Raw genomic sequence first — 18488 nt, forward strand, 5'->3', positions numbered from 1 at the left:
AATGAATTTATGGGTCTTTATCCTTTTATAGTGCTTCACTCTCTCATTTCTAATCAAAGTGGGACTTAGACTTAGATTTAGACTTAAATTCTTAACAAATATATATAATAGATACAAATATCTACGGATATGGATATTATGATATTCGTACTCGTCTCATTAACTTTACAAATATAAAAAAGATACTCATATCTGTTATCTATAAACATCCCTCGTCCTTAATCATGGATGACATTCTGTTGTAATGTGTAGCTCGGAAGGATTTCACGGATAGAAGTAAAAAAAAGTTAAGTGATATATATAAATGTTTAGTTTTTAGATAGTTTTTCATCGGGACAAATTATATATTAGAAATAATAAATCTTTTGAATTTATTTTAGTAAAGAAAATAATAATAATGGCATCAGAACTTCGATATATCCGTTGTGTGGTGGTAAAATCCAACGTAGACTTAATCAGAAACAGTTAACGGTATAAATGAGTTGAAAAAAAGTTTATGGTTGTGAAGCTCAAAATTTAAAAAAATAGAAAAAGCTATTAAAAATATAAATATGAGTTGAAAAAATATTTTTGTTAAAGTAAAATTAAGAAAGATGAGTGAGATATAAAATGAGTAAGAATGTGATATCAGGTGTGATATACGAAGGAAAAATATTGTTTAAAATTTTTGATGAATATGGAGAGCAATATGAGGCATTAAAGAATTAAAAAAAAGTGAATAATGTTAATTTGTAAAGAAAAATGAAAATTTGTTGTGTGAGAAATGAACAAATAAAGATGTGATTTGTTTTTCCTTTTTGGAGAAAACTGGATGAGAGGCGCAGACACTTTTTGGTTGGGTCCTCCCCTGTGGACCAGGAGTGAGTGTTAGTTTAGTTCACGCATAACACTAACACTAAAACTAATACTAATAGTGCTCCTTACGTGTTCCTTTTACGACTTATTAACTTCTTATCTTCTTTCATTACTTTAATTTGTTGAAATACCAAGGTCTTCAACTTTTCATGCGAAGCCCCGATGTGGGCCTCTTCTATAAGTTATAAATACCAGTGTCTTCGTTTCTCATGCCAGAAAATCCACTCACTAATCCATCCATCCATCCAAACAAAACCTTCTATTCTAATTCTATTCAACCCCTTTCACACAACACCACCCTCCTATTCTTCCCACACCATTTCATATTCACCACACACAAACTACTCTTCCTCCTCCTTCTTCAACAACCAAACCTCTGTGCACAACACTACTCCTTTATACCCTTTTTTTTTTTGCCACCGCTCGCCGCGTCTTTGACACTGACGGTACGTGCTCTTGCCGTGGTCCATCTAAATTTCATCTGGGTTACTGTAATTTTTAATTTTTTCCCCTTTTACTATATACCCTTCGTTACTTTGCTTATCCCCTGCTTTAGCCACTCTGTTTCTCAAAGATATAAATTTAATTGTGTTAGTTATCCATTTGGTGGTGGATTAAATTGAAAATGAATTTTGTTTATAAATTAATGGTAGTATGAGGTGGAAGTGAATTAAGAAGGAAAGGTTTTGTCAACTGTTGCAGGTTGTGGTTAAAAAATGAAGATCTCAATATCAGCCTGTGCCTGCAAGCAAGAGCTGCCCCTAGTAAGTTTCCAAAAGGGGCTAACGATGGAGTCGTTGTTTCATCATCGGAATAAGGACAAGGTGGTAGTGATAATGGGGGCCACGGGTACCGGCAAGACGAAGTTGGCCGTCGACGTGGCAAAACACTTCCAACCAGCGGAGATAGTGAACTCCGACAAAATGCAAGTGTACAAGGGCCTCGACATCACCACGAACAAGGTCACCGAAGAAGAGTGTGGCGGGGTCCCACATCACTTGCTTGGCACTGTTGACCCTAATATAAATTTCACCGCCAGCGACTTCTGTCGCCACGCCACTTCCGCAATCGATTCCATTGTGGAAAGGAATGGCTTACCCATCATTGCTGGAGGCTCCAATTCTTACTTGGACACGCTCGTCAATCACCACGCCGAGTTTAGGTTAAGGTACCAGTGTTGTTTCCTCTGGGTTGACGTCTCTCTCCCCGTGCTCCATTCCTCTCTTCAGGCACGTGTGGACCGCATGATCGACGCCGGTCAAGTCAACGAGGTTCGCGACTTCTTCGATCCCCGCGCCGATTACACCAGAGGGATCCGAAGGGCCATTGGGGTGCCCGAATTCCACGATTTCCTACGCGCCGAAGCTTCTGGGACCGAGGACCACACAACCACAAAGAGACTTCTGGAGGCTGCCATTGCCAGGATCAAGATCAACAACTGCACGCTCGCCAACCGCCAGATTCAAAAGATTCACCGCCTCCACGGGTTGTGGAAACGGAACATGCACCGCCTCGACGCCACAGAGGTTTTCCTCGGCTCCCCCGACGCCTGGCACGACCACGTGCTCGCCAAGAGCTTGGTCGTCCTCCACAAGTTCCTTTTCGAGGAAAAGAAAACGCACGTCCCCGCCGGAATCGTGTCCCCGAAAGACGTAATTGCAGCTGTTTCTGCGCCGTCGGTAGCAATGGCAGCAACCCATTAGGGGGAGGAAGTAGGGCCAGAGAATCTATACACAAAAGGCCTCACCATTGGCGCATGCTTCACACTGTGGCATTCCATATCTTTTTTATTTATATATATATTTCAGGTCATGTCATTGGTAGTAGAAAATGTTTTACTATATATATATATGAATATAAAAATATATATATATATAATATAATATATATAATATAATATATATTCTGTTTAACTTCATGACAGGTTATATTGAAATATGAATGTATTTCTTTATTTGGAGGGTTCTTTAATCTTTAGGGTTACATCAGTATCAAGAATACTTAAGTGTATTCTGTATAAATTAATTAAATATGTTGTTAATGGAGAATAGCATATACGATCCTAGCTTTGTTGGCTAACGTTGTGGACCTACAGTGTAACCGCTGCACTCGGGAAATGCTTGTTAAATTAGATACTGATGTGACGGAATTTTATTTTTTATTTTGGCGCATAAACTATGATCTTCTTACTGCATACATATTGTGCCAGCCACTGCCGCTGTGATTAATAATAATCATTAGGAAAAAATCTGAAGAAAAAAATAACATTTGAAGCTAGCTAGGGCGATAAGCTGCTGTCACTATCAACGTTAAAAAAAAAAAAGAATGCATAACAAATCTTCTTTTTTCTACTTCTGTTGTGTCTAGCTAGTTGATAGTAAATTTTTGTTGAAAAGTGTACGCAGCATGACAAGAAACAGTTGACGAAGTGTACCTATCGATTCTGTCGTAGTATATAGCCTGAACGAAAACACTAGCAAGTTGCGCTATCTTTTCTGCATTCAAATCTTGTTTCTAGCTGGTGACAGTAGCTCCGATTCTGTAATAGTACTAGTGGTTTTTGAAACAGTTGACTGTGTGTGACATTCAAGAGAAAACAGTTTTAAAACAAATTTTAAGGTGAGAAACAGGTTTTGTTTTAATCCCGGGATCGATATTGTTGGAAGAAGGAGGGAAGAGAATAAGTGAAGCATACAGTAAGAGATGGAAGGCACTGAGTGAGAGAGTTCAGAGTTCACATTGACTGTGAAGGAAGTTAAGTAAGTGAATGAAGTGAAAGACGACGGGGAAAAGTTTTTTGCTACATTCTTAAACATGGGTGTTTTAATCTAAAGCCATGATGTTGTGGTGAACGTTGGAGTGTGTGAAGTAGCTGCGTGCGTAGTATAGAGGAGAAGCATTATTGGGATGTGTGAAAAACGGTTTGGAGTTGATGGGTTGTGGGGTAAGTGTAAACTAGGATGAAAGAAGATGAAAGATGAATGGGTTTTATTCTTATTTACTTTTTGGTGGTGTTCCGTACTGATAGTTTGTGGTGCGCCTGGGCGAGCATGATGGATTTGAAAGTAGGGGTATTTGGTGGGTCCAATTTAAAAGGTTGAATTTGATCACAGTTAGTGATTGATGTGTGATGAGAATGGGAGTATAAGTCCCATGCCCCACTACCGGTGGTGGGGGCCAGACAAGAGAATGGCCTTTTCGTCTTTTCATTACGGCCCTTTGGATTGGATTTGGTGTTGGACTTGGCTAAGCCCACCATCAAAAAGTCATCGTAACATGTACTCCACTATATTATTATTAATATTATTCATTCACTCACATAAATTAATGAATTCTCAATCACCGTCTATTCAAGATCCAGCGGGTGAGGAACCCCAACCCCAGTTCAACAAACACCAACACATCATTTCATTCATTCAACTCAACCTACTTCTTCTTAATACACAGATCAACGCCATGATGTGTTCACCATTTTCAACTAATCATGGCTACAATATTCCTCTAAAGTTGATAGATAGATACTAAACTTTTCAATGCGGCATACAATTCCTCTCTCCAATATCTAATTATTCACGTTTATTTCCATAGTTATCATGTTTTTTTATATATAATATTAAACCTTAACTGCTCAAACACTACTTTCTGGGTAGTAAAAAATTAAGCAAACAATTACCCACCATATTCTTATGCTAAGTGTTTATTGGGAATCTAGAAAAAGAGACAAAAGGTTAGAAAATAAAAAGGTGGGGGCAATGCCCTTGAATAACCTCTATGTCTTCTTCATCTCACATGATTCCAACCAATATATAACACACAGCTTGCCTTTATACTCCCACTCACCACCCCATATTTTAAAAGTTAAAGTGGACCCATATTAAGGGCATATTTAAAATATATATATATACACACATCCTTTGTTCTTAAGCACTTTTGCTTTTAATTCCCCTACCTCCCCTTTGGAGTATGGAGAATTTCACAAAAAATTTGCTAGTACTATATCAGGGAAATCCTTGAAAATTTAGACAAAAGGAAAACGTTACATATTTATATGTTTAACAATTCAATTGTATGGTCAAAATCACCTTTAGTAAAGTCTTGGCTTTGCATCCCATATAAAAAGAAAAGGGAAAAGAGACAGTATGAGTAATGATTTTCCAACGCTTCCACGAGCATCTTGGTCCACATCAAGCATGCATAGAATATATATTTTCCAAAGGTTATAATATAAAAGTATAGTATCAGTTCTTATCAGTTCAGTAACTGTATGAAAGTGATTTATAGGCCTTTCATCACTATCAAATTATCTATATTTTAATTAATAGATATCATTATCAATTTATAAGGTTACTATATAACACTTCTTCTGCCTGACATTTGTAAATGCTGCAGTGCACACAAGTTGTAGTATATATAATCAATATAACATCGCAGCCAACGGGGGTTTCTTACAACCCTCGGTGGATCGATCATTACTTCTCTATATTCACGTCAATTCAAAATATCATTAACCAAATGTAAAATATATTATCCATACACCAACAACCTTCTTATTGTATATTACCAGAGATTTTAAAAACTTATGAATATGTCACTCTTCTGAACAACTATGCTGACGACCCTGCATTTTAGTGCTGCATCATATGATATCGATAATGTATTTTTCTTGTCTAGGGTTTGGTGCATTAACCAATATCATTTTCCAGCCACTTAATGACAAACAATATCCTTCATACGTGTATATGACAAACCATAAACGTCAAAAAACCCTAACAATACATAACTTGTGTTTTTTCAAGTTTTGTGTTGTATAGAATGCGAGTAAGTTGAGCATGAATAAAGTAAAGTTTTGACATGCATGCATACACGTTCTGTTTGGGAAGAATAATTAGTGTTTAACAAGTGTGCTCCCAGATTTGAAAGATGCTTGATGGGAATCAGCAAAGTAAAAGATGAAGGAGAAAGAAGATATATAAACACTTCTGCCCTACAGCTTTCATGCATGCTCATCTCTGCCATCTGTCATCACAAAAGGACTAATGAAGTAAGACATTATTAAAGAATCAAAAAATGGGGAATGAATGAATCTTGGTAATTATAGACGAGCCATTCTATATGCATATATCTTGTATAGTAATCAGTTCCATTGCACTTTTTTCATAATAACAGAAAGCAATATATGCATGGATAAATAGAATATATCTTTTTGCAGGTCATGAGTTCGACACGGTACAAAATGGTAGCCACGAAGGGTAAACAAAAGAGAGTACTATGAATTTGTCCTCCTTCTCCCTCCGTTGTTGTTGTTGTTGTTTTTTATTTTGTCCTCTTATCCGGAGTGATCACAAAATAACAAAGTTAAAGCTTGATTGAGATAGGATATCCAAAAATCCCATTTGTCTCGGAATTATCGACGAGTGAGTTGTTTCGCATTTCTATGGTGCGTATACAAGTATATATGTTGAAGTGAACTTGTGTATATCGTAGCCATATATCACACTTTTACGGCATTCCACTGCATAAAAATCAAAGGCTATAATGTAATCATAATACAGAGTCTCCATCAGTCGCTATCCATGTGATTGCAATCATATTTCAGTATACACAAGAGGACACAATATATTTTTCTACTGTTCATGAAAAACGCTGAAACTTCATCGTATAATAAATGTTATGGCGCCTTTGTCCTATGCCAACCCGACATAGTGTTCCGAAAGGAACTTCTAAGAAGCCTCATTGTACTATATATCATTTCGAAAAAAAAAGTAACTATATAAGCTATTTAAAGTTTCTTAGGGTGATATCTTTTTATTTTTTTAAAAAGTACTATAAATTTTATTTAAGAAAAAAAGTTCACTTGATGATGACTTGGTTTCTTTTTTTTTTAGTTATTTTTAAAAAGTCATGTATTATTTTAAATTTATTTTTTTAAACATAAATTCAACTTCAGTTTGACATTATAGATCCTTCTCATATATAAATATATATATATATATATATATATATATATATATATATATATATATATATATATCTATAACTATATATAAAGGGGATTCCCTCTTTTGTGTCCACATTTCATAATTCCAATTTTACCCTTTACAATTTAATTATTTATTAAATTTTTAAAAATTAATGGTTAATTTTACAAGTTTTTATAAAACTATTTATTTATCTCCTTTTTCTTTTTTCTCATACTATTCATCAACAATTATTTTTTTCATATTTTCTCCATATATTTCACTTTAATTTTTATAAATATACTTTTATTTTGTTCATTAACTTAATAACATTACAATATCATCAATTATAAATATAATTCGAAAAATGCGTACACGCAGGCGCGATAGCGCCTGTGTTTACACTAGTATATATATATATACATTAATGCTTTAAATAGAATATAAAAGTATATATAAATATACGGTGCATGAAATAAGTATTCCTTATGACAACCTATTTGGAAGACATTACAAAGAGAGACAAAATAAAGTTTGATAAATTAAAAGAGTAATCCTCAATTATTGCCTAATGGGTAGTTATTTGAGGGTTTTTTTTTTATATATGTAATGAGTTTTTATAGAACTGGTGTCTGAAAAAGAGAGAGATTCAAAAGTCTAATTATGAACAGAGAAAAGTGAAAAAACGTATTACATCGGAAATACATACATTAAAATAACTACTCTTAGTTAGTAATACAAATCATTAATAAATACTATAAAAACTATAATACATTAATAAATATTGTATGAGAGTGATAAGGTAACTCAGTTATTAAATGAAAAAGAAGAGAAGAAAATGTCATATGTTCGGTCTCTACTAACAATTTAAAATAATAAGGTTGGTTAGGTAAATTTAACAATATATCATTGTTAATATATAACAATTTATATATAATTTTTTTAAATTAATATCAATTTATCATTGATTAATAGCATGTTTAAGTTTTGTATTTAAATCAAAGTCATGAAGGGTTTGCTTTTTGTTTGGACTTATATATCTTTGCTTTTATATGGGTGGTGAGATACTGCTCCATGTGAATAATGGTACAGGAAAATCGTAGTATTTTATTTTATTTTTTTGGTTATTGTTGTATATATGTAGATGTAACTCAGTTTTTTCCTATTAATATATGTGCTTTTGATAATTAAAAAAATACAAAATTTAACAACAATATTGTTGTCGACCCACCCAAGTCAGTAACAAGAGCGTGTTAAAAAATGGAGGAATTTAAACTGCGTTTGACTTCAACTCCTAAATCTCGTAAGTGATGTAGTGATGTAAAACTTATTAAATGTAACATAATAAATATATATTGAAAAAAACAACAATCCCACCAATTTTGTCTCTATGTGCAACACTTTACATCTAGCATCAACATACATAGTTTAATTCTTAGAATAATAAACGTCACACTAAGTAGGCTCATTTGTTGTTAAAAAAGTAGTAGTATTAGTAACATAAATGATAATAATATACTTTAGTTTAAAAGTTCAAAACCACCACGTTGTGGTTCGCTTCTGCAAAATTGATAATAACTGTAAATACATTTTAAAAAACAACAACAACATGAAGAATACAAAAGCTGTTTGTTCTATAAAAGGGACTTTCAGGGAACTATGTCAAGTGTCTCAAATGCATTTATTGCACTGACAACGCTTGAGACCTAAATTATTAATTCTGCAATATCATTTGAAGAAAACACTTAATTATTTGCTTAAAGAAAATCTTGAAGCTTCGATTAGATGATGTCCTTAATAAATCACAATTAACAGAATACATGTCATTTAGTTTGTCTCGGCATTAAACAAATTATTTAATGTGTTAATCTAACCGAATATTTGGATTTATTTGAATTTAATGTCATTATAAAAAAATGGTTAAATATGATTAAATATGTTTTTGTTCTTCAACTTTTTGGTAAAAATTGGAATTAGTTCTTTTTGAAAATTTTGAACAAATTTAGTCTTTCATTTTTAGAAATGCGCAAATTTAGTCTTTAAACTATTTTTTAAAGTTTATTTGACGCTTTAAACGTATTTTTCATCTAACATTGAAGTGAACTTGTGTCAAACCGTCTTAACAAACTAAAATACTATTATGAAATGTATTTGAACGTCACATCAACTTAATAAAATTTGGTTTAAAAGACTAAATTTACGTATTTACTAAATTGGTTTAAAGTTTTCGATAAAGACTAATTTCAATTTTCACTAAAAATTAAAAGAACAAAAATATATTTAACCCTAAATAAAAGACTCCGGAGAGTTATTTGTTCATTCACATTAACCTAAGTATCAACTTGTCGGGTCCATAGTTATTTGAAAAAAAAGTTTTGATGTAGCTAATGAGAATGCAGAATGGAATGCAAATAGAAACTGAAAACATGCAACCTTGTGATGAAATGAAAGAAAAAGTAAGGAAATAATGGAAGGGCATGAAAGGAGAAAATGACTTGTTGAAAAGGTATGAAATGTAATAGACAAACAATGTCCCTAGAAGCTCAAACATTATCCTAGCTAGTTATGACAATGATCCCACCACTCTCAATTCCTAATCTTCTCAGTGCACAAAAGATTCTTACTTACGTTCAATGTCATACAAATGCTCATCAAGAGGAGACTTTTTTTTCAATTATTACTGTTCCTTTCGAACCAATGTTAGCACACGAAGGAGAAACCCACACTTTCCCTACTAATTCTTCAACCAAAGATCTTGTCCAATTTATTGCTCCTAACACTTCCATAACACAGTGTCTCTCACTCATCTCTTTCACACTTACCATACTTCTAAAAAGTCTCACCCACCACAGTATTTCTCTCTTTCTTTCAAAATCATTTATTATTATGTGATTTTCTGCAAAACAACATAAAGTGTTGGACTCAACTGCTGCAAAGATTCCACACAAAATGCTGTACACAAAACCAGCAACAACAAACATTTCTTAAAGGAAAAAGGAGCAGATAAAAGGGTCAACAACGAAACCTATAATGCACAAAAACTGATACATTCTATATATATAATAATATAAAGTGTTTCTCTAACTGCATTGGATTTACAGCAAATCAAAATTAATTCTTGAATTAAACCTTCTAAAGGCTTGACTCTCTAGACTTGGTAAAAAATATTAAACTTTCTTAAGTTATTTTCAACTTGGTTAAAGTAGCATCTAAATATCATATAATAATAATAATAATCTACCAGTTAAAAACGTTTTTTTTTCTTAGAAAAATAACTTAGCATTTTGCATAACCTCAATATTCAATTTTGAATGTCACAGAGTTTAGGATTTTTTTTAAGTTAGAATGTGTTGTTAAATTTTAGTATTTATTGGCTTAGATATATTAGAAGTGATTTCATGTATATATAAATCTATATTTAGAATTGTTTGTCATGGTGTATGAGAATTTTTGTTATTTATGAGAGGAAACATCTACAATAGAGAAAATATATATAAAAGTGGAATCAAACTTTTGACTTCTTACAATAATATTATTTTTCTTAAATTAATTTTTAATTTGATTAAAATGCATTTAAATGTCATTTTAATAATAATTAACCAATAAAAGGATATGAATAATTTTTTTCTTAAAAATTAAATTAGTATTTTGCAAAAATGCATCTTAATATTAAGTTATACAACATAAATTTTGGAACAAGTGTAAAAATAAAACATATTGCATGATCTTTCAAAATAGAAAAACGTACTCATAAACCATTAAAATCAAGTTTTTAAATAACGTGCGATCACCTTATTAAAAAACAGAGAAAGTTTGTGCTTGATTATTCAACTTAACATTTGATTTAAACGAATAATTAATCAGTTATGTCTCAATAATTCATAAATAGTTTGACATATTTATATTTCTAGTTTTGTCTAATAATCTATGTAAAATTGTGAATGAAAAGTGAAATTTCTACTCTCTTTCTACTTTTTTTTTTCATAAGTAATTTTTGTTTAGATAAGTAAAAATAAATTTATAACAATATATAAAGAGATTTTCTCTTTTGTGTCCACTTTTCAAAATTTCAATTTTACTCTTTAAGATGTAATTATTTATTAAATTTATAAAAATTGATCGTTATTTTTACAAATTTTTTATAAAACTGTCTATCTTTACTTTTTTTTTCTATTTATCAATAGTTATTCTCTCATCTTTTATGATATATTTCACTTTATTTTTAATAAATATAATTTTATTTTATATATTAACTTAATAATATTACAATATTATTACTACTAATATAATATCACACACATTTAAAAAATGCATACACACATACGCGGTAGCGCATGTGTTTAAACTTGTATATTTAAAAGATAATTGAATTATCCCAACCAATATACAAATAAAATTATATTTATTACCAAGTTCCTCCCGTTTACTTAGTCATATTTACATATACCTTTATCTTTCACTTACTTCTATTATTTAACATATATAACATCAATCGTTCTACTATTACTCATACAAAATATCATTTAATCAATCAAACATGTCCTATTTCCTTTTCCAATGACACTACAAGTGTTGGGACCATGCAAACACATTATATTGGTTTACTTAGTGGCAGTCCAAAGTTTTATTATTCAGTTACTTATTTTGATATTTCAATTTTAAAGTACATGTAAATTTTGTTTTTGTTTTTCTTTTATCAATAATGATAAATAAATAAATAAATAAAGAGAACATTTGAGATATTCTAATCCACATACAAAATAAAAAAATGTATATAAAGAAAAAAATTGTAGTATATAAGACTGATATGTAACCTTCTTTTCTATTTCCTTTACATTTCCATCTTGGTGAACTTGCAAAAATATCGTCTTATTTTCGAAAACTAATGTAAAATGTTTAAAATAAACTATGGAAAACATCTTTACCTTTTAAAGAAAATAAGGTTCCTTAGAATATTGGTTAAGAATAATCAATAGAGATCCAATTTTATACAAGTTCATAGTTAATTGTGACATTAAATTATTATGAGAAAATGTCTCATTAATAATCAATTTTAGTATTCAAAAGTTGTTAGTCACTATAAAGACCAATTTATATACTAATTTACAAAATAAAAAATTATAATTGATCGCTAAATTTGTCATTAGTTAATTAGAGATTAATTTAGAAACCAATTTCTTTGATAGCAACAACCTTAGTCACTAATGTTTAGTTATCAATCTCCTTTGGTAGCTAAAAACGTTGGTAGCTAAAGTTTAAAAACTAATTTAGAGATCAATTATAATTTTTATTCATAATGGTGACTCTTTTAGTAACCAATATTTGTAGTGACTATTTTAGTAACAATTTAAAGACCAATTGATAATTTATTTAATGCGTAAAGAAAAAGTTAAAAAATAATTACATATTAAAATAATTTTAATATTGTTATACTATTTCTTTTTAACCGTTTCTCTTTCATTTTAATAATTTAATGTTTCTAAAAATTAAAATATAATTAAATCTAACAAAAGTTTAAATTTTTAGAAAAAAAAAGTTAAGCAATCGGTATATCATCTATCAGGTAACAAAGTGTTAGCAAATTATTGTAAGCATAAAAGAGAAAAGGAGTATGTATTTAGAAAATCTGTTATATAGAATTATTACAAATGTTAAAGATTTGTACCTTTTAATCCAATAATTAAACTTCAAAGTATTAACCATATCTGTTTTCTATATATATATATATATATATATATATATATATATATATATATATATATATATATATATATATATATATATACACGTATATACGAGACTTTAACATGTTTCAACACATATAAAAAAGAAAAAGTTGTTAAAAGAAATACAACAATATTTAAAAGCCAAAAATTCCTTTAAAAGTCTATCTATACAAACGTCTCTATAGAAAATAAACAAGTCTACTTAAGACAAATTCATGCATGCAAAAAGAGATTTACCCATCTTCCTCCCGAAAAGAGATTTGGGTTTCTTTTACTACTCTTGCTTAACCCACCATTTTTGTTTACTTCTTAAATATACAGACATCCTTATTATGTTCACCAATAAAGTAAAATAAAATAAAAGAGTATGATATTCTAATTTATTCTATACAACTAATTTAAATTTTAAATAATATATTTTCTTATTAATATGCTTGCTGTGTTTCTTTAATATAATGTTTTATACAAATAAAATAATAATATTGTCATTTGTAAAAGATCGATTGTCAAAAAAAAAGTAAATTCCCTCAAAAAAATCTTCTTTACCACTCACACTCCTCTAGATTTTGATCCTTGCATCTCTTCCAGAGTTTCTAGCCCTTTTCAATTTCCATTTCCCTATAGTATTTAATTTCGCCTGAATTGTTTGGAAAAAAAAATTATGTAGTACTCTTAATTTTTTTACACCCATCCAACATTAATTTAAAAAGAAAAACAACTTTTTGTACTTTTGAGGAGTTTCATCTTGATTTTAATTTTTTTAATATAAAAGTGTTATTTTTTTTTTATGTTATATGGAGATTGAGAAAAAAATGGGGTGTTTGTGTACCACCATCACCACCCGAATCCTTCTGCCACAGTACATCTCATCCAACCAATGAGTTTTTCTTTGTTTCTTCTCTCCGCATTAAACTAGCGCCACTGAATTTTATGATATCTGGAGAATCCATTATACCCTAGTGCTTTGATAAAGGAGAGGAAGTGAACTGGGAGATAAGTATGATCAACATTGACGAGAATGATAAAGTTGTGTTTCTGCACTATTTTGCAGTAGAAGTTTTGGATATGTTTTCTGTAGAAAGACCTAACTTCTTCAACGAAACACCCCAACGTTAAATTAGAATCGTAGGTAGCAGCATGGAGTAAGTAAGAATGGCCACGCAGATGAAAATCAACCAAACTACTTTCGAATTAATTATCAACCTTTAGCCCTAAAGACATTTCAATAGCATAACCTATCTATATCAGTCACCAAAGCCCTCCCCATGAAGTCCATTAACATTCAACCTTAAAAGTACTATTAACTTATGTACTCTTCGCTATAAGATTCTTGGCCAATATTAAGAAAACAAGAAACGTGTTACGGGATATTCTTGTCTAAGTTCAGGCACTGTTTTTTTCCCTCAACAACCAATATATCATTCTTAAAAACAAATTTATTAGAAATGTAGGTATATATCTCTTTCAACAGAAGTTCGAAACCTAATTTAAGATATTTTGGGAGACTAGTTTTGTCTTCTGGATCCAGCTCTTGATGATCTTGGGATAATACTGTTGAGAACAAGAAAAGTCTCACAGGAAGTTTTTTTTACAAGGGCTAATCAACCTACACAAGACTAGGGTGTATCCTTGGCTTGTATATTGAGATATCCTGGTTTTGTATATAGGTTAAGTTGTTCTCTTTCGTAAACTTTGAAGCGATGAAAATGTCTGCAACGAGTGATCGATGTTGCAGTAAGATAAAATATACATAATATAAAGCATCTGCAGTAGTTTATGTACATGACTGATGATAATGATACGAAGGCAGAAGCGTGCCTGAATTCACAATCTCAACTTGTCACTAAAACACAATATTTTCTATCAGCGAAATAGGTCAAAAAACCCAACTAACGGAATCGTACGGTTTTTGTTTTGAAAATGAAACACGGCCTTCGATGTCTCCCAACACAATCAACAATCTCATTTGTGATGTAATGTGGATTTGACACTGCCATTTCATTAAAATAAATCTGGATCCCTATAATTGCAATAATTTTCGCAGCCTATAAGCCGTGAGTGCAATAATTGAGTATAGAATTTGGGCAGATGAGAGGACAGTTTTTGTTGCATTTTTGGCACGAGGATGTGATGAGAGAGTCGATTATGGAGCAGGTTCTAAGTATGTGCATGCTAGTTATACATAATTTAATAGCCTGTTCAAAATGCATACTTGGATGTGGATCTGACCCTCCAACCACCCCGTAACATCATAATACATCAACCAGAAAAATACTACCACTACTACACGTGTGGATGCTTACACAAAAAGAAACAGATTAAAAAGTCAAAAAGTGTGTCTAGGAACTTCCAATTCGGGTCATGTGTTCGTCTCTATTTTGAGTAACTTGATGCAGCATTCCATTGCAGCTTGGTATATCCTTCTGTACTTCTTTCGTTTCTTCTATATATTCAATAATGACTCTATCCAAACCAAACCATACTTTAGGTGCTGTTCTCTCTCTACCCCACACTTTGGGGTAGCTTTCTGGCGTTTTGCTAGGGCTTCTTCCTAGCATGTGTCTCAAGTGGGTGAGGCTGATATTTGTAGTCCACATTAGTTGATTCATTTCCCTACCAAATAATAAGCGCGTAAGCTTTTAGCCTCAGATTCTACGAGATCAGAGAGAAAAAAAAATTCACGCTTTTGGAGGCACTAGAATCTACAACTCTACGCTCCAAATTCAAATGACAACAGAAACGGCTAATAATACCGACGTATGCAGTGACATGATTATATGAGATAACAAACTTTTCAGTCAAATAAAGTTGGCAGGGACGTTCAAGGCAACATATGTAATCAACTACACAGTAAAGTCTTTTACATTTCTTTTGAGAAAAGAAAAAAATGGTGAAACTACATAAAATTAAATTAATGTTCCGTTTGATAAAGAACAAACAAATACAAAGAAAAATATGAGAAGAGTAGAAAAAAACGTTGTTTAGTTAAAAAAAAGTATATGAGGAATTTCTTTTTAAAATAATAATATTTTATTTGATTTTTATTATTTATACTATTCACTATTTCAAGAATATGTGAACAATTTTTTTAAAGTCCGTTAATTATGACGTTATTTTAACGTGAAATATAATTAAAAAATACAACAATTTCTTTTCCTTTTTTTTTTTACTTCTCTCGTCTCTGATTCTTAAAGGAATTTTTTTTTTTGCATGAGCTTCTTCTCCTATACCGACATTAAAAATAATTATAGATGTTTATTTATTTTGTGCAATAAAAGAAGTAGAAAAGAAAGTGTTTTAAAAATTAAGTAATTTTGATGAAAAATAAAGGTTAATTATATTTTTAATCTTTAAACTATAATATGATTTTGGTTTTAGTCCTATTTTAAAGTTTGAGTTTAGTAATTTGTTGTCCTTATCATACATGGATTTGGTCCTCAATATTAAACGATATTAACAATTTCTATAATATGGCAAGCAGTATATTATGTAAACCATTTATTCTTTGATATATTTTTTTTAAAATTATACATTTTTTTTATACATTTAAGTCTTTTTTTCTTTTACATTTTTTTCTTTTGTCTCTTCTCTAGTCATTTTCTTCTCCCTTCTTAACCTTCATCTTCATATTCCTTTTTTTCTCCATCATATCCATCATTTACCTCCCCCACTTTCACTTTGATCATCTTCTTCTGTTGGAAGTCTCACATCAACTAGAGATAAGGCAATTTCATAGTATATAAGTGAGGTGCAAACCTCACCCTACAAGCTGATTTTGTGGGGTTGAGTTAGGCTTAAAACTCACTTCTAATATAGTATAGATTTAAAAATCACTTTTCTATTGGAAGTCCCACATCGACTAAATAGGCTTAAAACTCACCTCTAACCTCTTCCTTTCTTTATTTTCCATTAATAGAGTCATTCAACAATTCATCTTTTTCAATTTCCATCTTCTCCGTTAAAATGAATAACAATGATAAATATAAGAGATGAACTGAAATATATAATAAATAGTAAACATGAGTCTTTTTTTTTCTCTCGACCAAATAATTTAAACGTAATCCCTGGAAAATGGTTGGTTAAATGAAATACAGTTTTTATGAAAAGTGAATGACCAGTAAGTTAAATAAAAGTAACGTTTGAAGTAAAAGTATGTATATAAACTCTGTTTGAATAAACTCATTAAAAGCGTTGGTAGGAGAAGAAATTTTAGAAATTGTAATGTGAAAATTTGTTTTTAGATAAACTAAATTTTGTAAAAAAGCACTTTTAAATGATTGAATTTACCAAAAGGTGTGTCTTTTAAAAATTAAATCATTTAAATGTTTAAATAATATTAAAGAAAAAGCATTTTTATTTTATTTTATTTTTTATCTACTAAAAGAATATATAAAAAAGAAAGTATTTGAGATAATCCAATTAATATACATAATAGTAATCTATACAAAAGAAAACCAGTGAAAACACATTATATCTATGTTTGCTATGTTTGAGTTCACCTTTTTATGATAAAAAAATTATTATAATGATTATAAATAAAAATTTAAATAAATTTTGAAATTTTACTATAGAAAATGTTTCTAATTTTAAGATAAAATTTTTATTATGATAATTTTTTTAGTTTAAAAAATAGTTAAATTTTAGGGTTAAATTTTAAGAAAATAATCACACTACATTAAAACTTTTAAACAATGATTAATTTTAATGACAAAAAGTATGTTTAGAGACCAATTTATTAATTTAAAACTAATTTAAAGATAAATTTATTTGGTAGTCAAAATCTTGATAACTGAGTTAGTGACTAATTTAAAAATAAATTCATAATGAAAAATATTTAAGTTATAAATTTAGAAACCAATTATAATTATTTGAAATTATTTTAGTTACCAACAATAACTTTTAATTTACAAATTGATATCTAAATTGGTCATTATAGTAACTAATTATTTTTTGTTACTAAATTGATGATTGTTCAAAAAACTTTTTGTAATGTCACAAGTAAAATTGATAAAATGATTATTTTTATTTAAAAGAAATACTTAAAGATAAAATTATAAATAAAACATTCAAACAAAAAGAAAATATTTTATATAATAGTATAGATAATAAAAAAAAATTGAATGAATATAAGATTCTCTAAGACAAACCATACTATGTAATCTCCCATGTTTTGCTTTAAACGTTTTTCTGTGACGGCACTAGTGTTTCACCGATTGTTCTTCCTTTACCCATTGACATGCAATGTTTAGTTGTTGTATATCTCTTTGGATTATAATTTATAGCATTTTATTCACATTCCTGTTCTAGTATAGCCTTTGACATTTTATTTTTATCTATTTTATTGATGGAAGTATAAATCTTTGACATTTTATTTGAAATTATTTTCTTTATATGTTTTTGTTCAGTTTTTGGATAAAAACTAATTTTTGTATTACGTTTATAAAGATAAAAGTATGGTTGTCAGCTTCAAAATTCATTACAAAAAGTAAATTAGAAAAACCGTAATTCATTCATGCTATATACGAATAAAAACATGTTTAACTTTTCTTTTAAGCATGATACTTAATTCCGCTACAGTACTATAAGATACTTTTTCTGGCCCATTTTCTTACAATGGGCCTCATTCAATTCTATTATACAAACAACGCATTCGGGCATTGATTGATCAATAAATTCAGGGTATTACTTTCGGCACCATATCAAATTTCCCTCAACACCCCCATATTTTAGATTTTATTTGCCAGAACATATTAAAACAAATCCATATGTTTTTTTTTTGGAAGTCGGAAAGCTTTGATGGAATGCAGAGAGAAATTTAATAGGTGCAAGAAGCAATAGTCTAATTTTCAACCTAATGAATATTCCAATGCCGTGTATTTTAACATTTTAAATGTACCCCAAAACATATTAAATATACAAACTTCAAAATATAGTAAGTTTATTTATTTAG

The 18488-nt window shown here is 30.0% G+C and overlaps 1 protein-coding gene across 1 annotated transcript; it reads left to right on the forward strand.

Annotated features, from left to right (window-relative positions):
* Positions 1 to 1035: 1035 nt before the first annotated feature.
* Positions 1036 to 2910, forward strand: LOC114187278 (adenylate isopentenyltransferase 5, chloroplastic-like). The gene is made up of 2 exons (XM_028075480.1): positions 1036 to 1301; positions 1558 to 2910. Exon 2 carries the CDS (start codon positions 1572 to 1574, stop codon positions 2556 to 2558), a length of 987 nt encoding a protein of 328 aa, XP_027931281.1. The 5' UTR covers positions 1036 to 1301; positions 1558 to 1571; the 3' UTR covers positions 2559 to 2910.
* Positions 2911 to 18488: the final 15578 nt, after the last annotated feature.

This window comes from Vigna unguiculata, chromosome 6 (genome assembly GCF_004118075.2).
Source record: "Vigna unguiculata cultivar IT97K-499-35 chromosome 6, ASM411807v1, whole genome shotgun sequence".
In the NCBI taxonomy this organism is placed as follows: Eukaryota; Viridiplantae; Streptophyta; class Magnoliopsida; order Fabales; family Fabaceae; genus Vigna; species Vigna unguiculata.